Source organism: Amphiprion ocellaris, chromosome 9 (assembly GCF_022539595.1).
Source record: "Amphiprion ocellaris isolate individual 3 ecotype Okinawa chromosome 9, ASM2253959v1, whole genome shotgun sequence".
Classification (NCBI taxonomy): domain Eukaryota; kingdom Metazoa; phylum Chordata; class Actinopteri; family Pomacentridae; genus Amphiprion; species Amphiprion ocellaris.
In genome coordinates, this window is record NC_072774.1 from 27,687,650 (window position 1) to 27,695,307 (window position 7,658).

Below are 7,658 nucleotides of genomic sequence, written 5' to 3' on the forward strand. Positions count from 1 at the left end.
ACTGTCCAACTCTTATCTCTTAAATACTTTTAATGTCCGTAGTTGTTTGTCTGTTCATATTGACGGTTAACACATTAAAGTATGAGTCCTTCTGACTTTACGTAATCAGCACTGTGAATGTGTGACGCTCTAATGAGAGGAAGCAGGGAGAGGAAACCTTCTACTTCTGCTTTTCATTGCACAAAACTTCACCGCTAAGAATGAACAAATCAATAAGGGAGTTTCTTTCAAGAGGTGAGTACTTTTATATTCTGTTCACTGACAGTTCTTCTTCCATTCATCCACGTATTAAAACCAACCTGTGTCATGATGCTGCAGGTTCATTTTAAACAATGGAGAGTTTGATTCTGACTATTCTGGTTATCCTGCCAGGTAAGGATTGTTTTATCTGATAAATTAGAAATGCGCTGGCTACAGCTTTGAGAATTAATACATTTCAGCTAAATTTAAGAGAGTTCACCTTATTCTTTCTGTTTGAAGGTGTGTGGAGTGGAGACTGGGAGGTGACACTTGAACACCAATGTGCCTTGAAGGGGACATCAGCGATTCTGAAGTGCGACTACAGCTATCCTTCAGGTCACACTGTCACCTCAGTGAGCTGGTCTAAACTTCAGTTGAGATATAATGGCCAGAGGCTGGTTGCTCTTTCACCTCCGCACTTTAACTATGTGGGCAACTACCAGGGCGACTGTGATCTGAGGATCAATAATGTACAGTTCGCTGATGAAGGAGCCTATTACTTTAGTTTTGAGACAACAGGTGACAGATGGACAAGCGAAACATATTCCTATTTGTTTGTGAGAGGTAATGACACAATTACAGAGCATTTCTTTAGAGTTGGAATGATTTCAGAGAGGATTAATATGTTTCTGCTTCTCTAACAGGACTGACCGCTGCGGTGCAGCCGAGCACTGTGACGGAAGGAGAAGATGTCAGGCTGATCTGTCAGTCAGGTTGTCCTCAAACCACCGAATTCGTCTGGTTCAGAGATGGACAACCGGTATCAGGTTCAGAGTTTCAGGCCAGCAGAGAGGATGCTGGGAGATATCACTGTGCTGTCAAAGGACAAGAGACGGCCAGATCTGCCTCGGTGGCTCTGGACGTTCGATGTGAGTAGATGATTAACACTAAATATTTCAGCTTAGAGACGTGTTACACTAAGAAATGACAGTGTAGCAGTGAGTCAGCGTGTTTCAGTATAGTTACTGTTATGAAATACAGTCCTGACTTGTTGCTACTCGTACAGCAAACTGTCTCGCTAGAGGGAAGTCATTTTAGAGTGTCCCAAGTCCATCTGCTCGTCCTTCATGTACAGATACAGTTGACATATTTGGTGAAATCAGTTACTGAAACCGTTAACATCAATGGTCCAGTTGTTCAAAAGTTTTGAATGATTCTGATTTGGAAATCCCATGTTTTACTATCCAGGATCAGTCTGACTGCTGTGCCGGTTTTTGAAGCAGCATTGGTTTGGACCATCTTAATCTAGACACAAACTTTGAAAAATTAAAAAATCGGGATTACCAGTACTCTAAATAGAACTATGTATCTCAATTTGCCCTCAAGCTTTGTAAAAAAAAACAAAACAAAAAAAAACACACAACTGCTAGCATAAGTCATGTTGAGTTTTTCTGAAAAAACTGAAAATAATAGAACATTTTTAAATTTCATTTAGAGTCAGATCACTCATCTGACCCACAACAAAAAATACAAACAAATGTGTATATGAGTATTTAACACTGGTTTAATTTCTTTCTTTATCTTAATCACCTGAAAAGAGACCAGCTATTGAAGGTCTGCTTTTAGGAAGCACAATAAAATAAAAAAAAAGTGTAATTTTAATTAAAATACTGTAATAAATAAAAGATTTACTTAAATATCTTATTTGTTTGATACTGATATCTGTTTGGGGGATTCTTTATGGGGACATTACTTAATGTAATTATTTATGCTGTATTATTCAACAAAATTTTACATCATTTTATTTCCTAATATCCACACCGAATCCCTCCTTCTGAGAATCCAATAAAGTAATTCTCTTTTTTTTTTATCATACGTATCCCAGTCCTACAAAAAAATTTAGAGCAACACATACTGAAGATCTGATTTTAGAATGCCTTAAAAAAAATCTAAACAAGTCATTCTATTTTTTTTTCCAATTTGATCCTTAGGAATTAAACAAACAAGCAAACAAATAAATAAATGAATCCAATCATCTGGATTCACGTGACCAGTTAATTTTATTGTTATCAGATTAACGTGAAACAGTGACCAGGGCGGTTGGATTTATTTAACACAGAAAGAACTTGTGGTCTCAGGTACAGGACATGATCAGAAATTTGTAAATCCAGAGGTAGAATTGTGCACAAATTTATACGCAGTGAGAAGCATGATTTTTTTAAACTTTAGAGACTGCAACAGAGGCCATCCTACAGGCCTTCTATAGTTGGATGCACTAATACAGAGAACTGAGAAGTTTACATCATAATCTGTCCTTTTTTTAAATGAGTCTGCTTAAGCAGTCGTCTGGGAATTAAAGGAAGTACAAATTCTACAAATATCTTTCTGCTTATAACTCACTGTTTGTCCATTATCTCAAACAGACGCTCCCAAGAAGGTGACTCTGTCAGTGAGTCCTTCAGGAGACGTCATCAAAGGAGACACGCTGACTTTCAGCTGCAGCAGCGACGCCAACCCTCCTGTAGAAGAAACAGGATACAGGCTGTATAAGGACGGACAGTTGATCAACTCCAGGCAGAAACACACCATCTCCGAGGTGCAGCTCGGCGACAGTGGACGCTACCACTGCCAGGCCTCGAATGACATCACCTGGGGGGGCAGCGGCCTCTTTAACTCCACAGATGTTCTCCTTGATGTCCACTGTAAGAAGGCTGGAAAGTCTGGCTTGAAAAATCTTTTTTGAAGTGAAAGTGTGTTGTTGAGTGGTGTCAAAAATCCCCCCTCACAGCAGGAAAGTACAGTCCAGTTATAATTGAAAGCAGAAATTTGAAATTGCCTAATATCATAACTTCCTCACGTTTATTATTAAAGCTCTCCATCTGTCAGCTGTCAGCATGTGTTAAAAAGTTCTGCCAAAAACATTGTGTAAGACTCAGTGGACGTACTGATAACATGTTCAAACTGTTTCCTCTTTATCTGAGCTGAGAATGTACATATGAGGTAAATTGATCTGATTAGAATCATAAAGTGATATCTCAGATTATTTAAAAGGCAGATCTTCATTTAAAATACTGTATATCAAGTCTGAGATCATTTCTGGGAGGAATTTTTCACCTTAGACGAAAATCCATCCTATGAGATATTTTAAATAAGTGCATAATTAAAGTATTTAATTCTAATGAGTTCTCTTTGATTCCTTCGATTTAGGCAAATACGACTGATCATCACATTTATAGCCTTTGCTGCCATTCAGCTGTTTTTATAAAATTTTTTAGGGGCTTGAAGACGTGAATGTATACAATATTTGAAGATAAATAACTAAAAGTAAAGAATAACAATAAAGACATAAAGTGTATTTAAACAACAGTTTTACCCGCAGAGATCGGCAGCATTTTGCATTTTGATGACTTCATTTTATTAACACACATACCTATGTACTTTTTGCAGACCAGCCAATGAACACTTCAGTTTCAGTGGTTCCTGAACATGTCCTGGAGGGCAGCAGTGTGAGTCTGACCTGCAGCAGTGATGCAAACCCTCCAGTTGACAGCTACAGCTGGTACAAGATGGCAGCTTCTTCCAGCTCCATGACCCAAGTGGGCTCAGGACAGACGCTGTTTCTGCCCTCGATGGAGGCGTCTCACACCGGACTCTACCTCTGCCTGGTCAGGAACAGCGTGGGGGAAAACAACTCTACTGAGGTTCTACTCTCAATGGCAGAAAAGCAGAAAAGTGTGTGACATTTTACTATTTACTACATGCACAAAAGCATTCAAACTGCTTCACATAATGACTCTCAAATGCTTAATTAAAGTTTAAAAGATAAATTGTAAAACGGTGAAAAGTACAGAATAATTTTGACCAGAATTTATGGAAAACCCAAAAGTAAGGCGTTATCCAAAAGCAGTGGAACAAGGAACATCTTCAGTTTAGTTTGTGGGCAGCTCTGGTTCAGGTTGCAGAGTGGGTTGTCCACTAATCACAAGGTTGGAGGTTCAATCCAGCTCCGCATGCCGACGTGTCCTTGGGCAAGACACTGAACCTGAAGTTGTTCTCGATGGCAATCAGGCACCTCACATGTCAGCTTTGTCGCCATGTGAGCGTGATTGAGAAACACTGTGAAGCGCTTTGAGTACCACTAAGTTAGAAAAGTGCAAGAAGTTCATACAATTTAACATTTAGTTTTAAAAATGACTTCGGCTGGGGCGTGTCTGAGTTCTGATTCCAGCAAAATGGCCAAAAGCCATTCCGCCTTGTTTGGTTTGACCTTTGGGCTCCACTGACCAGCTCCTCCACATCTGGTGCTCAGTAAACACAGCTCTCATATATTTTGGGCCCAAACCATTGCTAGACTTGTAGAGAATAAGCAGAGCCCTAAATTCACTTCTGTCTTTAACTGGAAGTCAGTCCAACAGTCTAAAAACTGGACTGATGTGTTCTCCCTTCTTATTGTTTGCCAGTATTGTAGCGGCAGCATTTTGAACAAAAATGTCAGTAGCCAGTAAGTAGTGCATTACAGTAGTCCACTGTACAAGAAATAAAAGCTCTTCTCTTTCTCAGCTGATTTTAAAATGCCACAATCGTGACTTAATTTCAGTTTTAATGTGGAAAGTGAAATTTCCATCTTCATCCTTGTTTTCACCAAGAGTCTTGATGTCAATGTTAGTTCCCACTTCCCTCTTTATTGTCAAAAAGAATAGTTTCATTCTTATCATTATGTAGGTTGAGGGAAATTTTGTTGGATCCACTTGTTTTCTTTCTCATGGTACAGAAACAGGAAGTCTAAAGGACCATAGTCATGTGTAGATAGATCAGGGTGTCACCTGCAAAGTATGAAGAGCAACACCACCGTCTTGGAGAAGCAGTATGATCTGACCCACATGAGGACTGTTCCTTACAGCCCAAGTTAATTTAACCAGAATTATTTCATGGATAACAGTATCTAATGGTGCAATACGATCCAACAACATCAAATGACATTAAGTGGCTCATCTTTATCAGCTAGTGCTTCATCTTCATTTTGCATGAAATGTAATTTTTCCATCTTCATTTTTTTCTTGAAGTTTGAGTTTATTTGACCGTGTTTCTCCTCAGGCAGCCCATCCATCCCAGTCTTGGCTGGAATCGGAGTCTGTCTTTGCGTGACACTTGTGATCGTGCTGCTTCTGTTCCGGTGAGTCACTGAATGATGGAGAGTCGTGTTGTCTGACTTAAATCTGCATGTTCGAATTGTCTCTGCACTCAACATGTTGCAAAACTTTCATGATGTGTCTCAAACTCATGTGTGTCATCTTAATTTCCATTGTGTTGCCACTTTTAACCACACTCTCACTTCTTATACACAGCAGTATCTCAATATACTGAACATGATAATTCCAGTTTTTGATGTTCTGCTGGAAGAGTATATTACTCTTACAGATGAACAGATTTTCATAGATTCTGTGCTCACTGTATTTGAATGGATATATAGTATTGTGAGTTATGATGAATTAGGAAACTTCTTAAACCTTTCCCCCTCATATTCTAATAATTTTCCACAGCTCAGCTCTGACATAGGGTAAAACATGTTGGTCAGTCAGTCCCAAGTTGATGTGTTTGCCATTATTACATCACAACTTCCCTAAAACGTGATGGCACCGGATTGAGCAACAATTAAGTACACTCTGTTCTGAGTGGAGTAACATTATCATTTTTTGTATTTATTTGTTGATTTATTTATTTTTTTGTCATGTTGGCAGGAGGAAACGAAGGAGCAACGCAGGGGAAAAAGTGAGTAACTCCAACACAGTTACTGTAAAAACTGATTAAACTCTTATAATTAAATGTCTGGATTTAGACTTTAGACTCCCAGTAGTGATTAATTTTGAGTTTTTCTTTCTAACTTGAACCTCATTAGATGTTTCATGCTACTAGTGGAGCAGAAACATGAGGTAAAAGTACCCAAAGGGCTTGTGCAAGGAAATTTATTTGTTGTGTTTCCTGTAGCAGCCTGTGTTTGACTCCGGACTCAGTAGATCTCAGTCTTCAGCCACTGAAGATCCATCTGATGCTGTTTATGCCAACATCCTGACATCTCCATCCTCTGCTCCTCTGACCATCGTTTCTGCTTCACCGAGGAACTCGCACCCTCATGTAAAAATCGCTCTTAAACATGACTGTTTATGACAGTAAAAAAAATGTTTAAAAAAAATGAGATTGATTGACTCCTCTCTTTTCTTTCAGGGCTCCATGTCTTATGAAGAGGAAGTTCTTTACTCTACTGTGACCATCAAACCAAAAAACACCAAACATCACACAAACAGCAGCCGAGCAGCTCAGGACTCCTGGTAGGTTGAATGAAGTTCTTATCGTTTAGTTGTTGTTAATGTACAGGTGCAAACCACAAATTTAGAAAATAATATATCAAATGAGCTTTGATCTTCACAGAGAAAATAAAAATCCTATTATTGACAGTGGATATTGTAATAATCATGTAGACTTAGTGCAGCGTTTTTATATTCTTCAGTGCATCGTTCAAATCATTCATAGCAATGTGATGAAATTTTCTCTGCATGCACTCTGAAAACATCATAAAACTCCAAAAGAATAAAAAATAGTTTAGACTTGAAAACGAAAAAAGAGCAGTGTCAAGTTATTTAACTTTTCAGTATTCAAGTTTAAAATATAAACTTCAACCTTAAAAACACAATATGTATAATAAGTTTAACTTGATTTTTGACAATGAAATTGAACTTCAACTGCGCAGTTTATTGTGAGCAGTAATAAAAATGTTTGTTTGGCTGATTAATGCTTATTAACACCATAAATTCCTCCTCAGGTCCACATCAGGGGAGAACAGCGACTCTGTGATTTATGCCACTGTGGTTACACCCCACTGAGGTTCATCTTCCTCTCACCTGACATGAAAAGTTCAAACCTCAGTGTCTCAGGGAGGTTAAATTGAGATTGTTGTGCAATAGTCTTGAAACAAACGTACCTTCATAGGAGTTTAAGGTTTCAAAGTTTCAATTGATTATGCTTTGTTTTTTTAAATTTATTTAGAATTCTGTGTTTATGAAGGGCTTATGTAGCAGAACCATAGTTTAGTGTAATAATAACTGCAAGGGTTTCATTCTTACCTTGAGTATTTATGCTATACTAAAAGGATTTGTCTCTAATTTATTTCTTTTTCTGTACAATTGTAAAAGTCACAGCTCATACAAAGCCAATGTGATATTGTTTTGCATCACTTTGAGCAGGTTGTTTTTAAGTAGCCTTTGTTTCAATGTAATATAGAATTCAAAAACTTGTATTTAACAGTGTTTATTTCTCTTGCACACATTTTATTTCTTATGAATGTAAAATGTATTTCAATGTTTTTTCAAAAGGAGCTATTTGAATGAATTTGCATGAATCAAAGTTTTTGCAAAAAATCTCATTTGACTAAACACTTATTTATTTTGTAATACCCACATCAGATTTTTCATAATGTCTTCTGA

General features: G+C 37.8%; 1 protein-coding gene across 2 annotated transcripts; it reads left to right on the top strand.

The window, feature by feature from the left end:
* Positions 1–152: 152 nt before the first annotated feature.
* Positions 153–7,471, top strand: LOC111572968 (B-cell receptor CD22-like). Of its 2 annotated transcripts, XM_023276868.3 has the most exons (11): positions 153–234; positions 319–372; positions 481–804; positions 885–1,109; positions 2,604–2,882; positions 3,628–3,912; positions 5,275–5,353; positions 5,919–5,949; positions 6,166–6,312; positions 6,403–6,506; positions 6,998–7,471. In XM_023276868.3, the coding sequence occupies exons 2-11, from the start codon at positions 333–335 to the stop codon at positions 7,056–7,058; spliced, it is 1,575 nt and encodes a 524-aa protein (XP_023132636.1). In that variant the 5' UTR covers positions 153–234; positions 319–332; the 3' UTR covers positions 7,059–7,471. The 2 variants fall into 2 exon arrangements, with proteins under 2 accessions (XP_023132636.1, XP_023132637.1); XM_023276869.3 differs by lacking the exon at positions 153–234 and having other exon boundaries at positions 249–372; positions 6,169–6,312.
* The last annotated feature ends 187 nt before the right edge of the window (positions 7,472–7,658 follow it).

Excerpts from the sequence above, each read along its gene's own strand:
- LOC111572968 (XM_023276868.3), top strand. The coding sequence starts at position 333 with ATGGAGAGTTTGATTCTGACTATTCTGGTTATCCTGCCAG. Across the intron at positions 373-480 it reads TATTCTGGTTATCCTGCCAG|GTGTGTGGAGTGGAGACTGG; the intron begins GTAAGGATTGTT and ends TTCTGTTTGAAG. Across the intron at positions 5,354-5,918 it reads ATCGTGCTGCTTCTGTTCCG|GAGGAAACGAAGGAGCAACG; the intron begins GTGAGTCACTGA and ends TCATGTTGGCAG.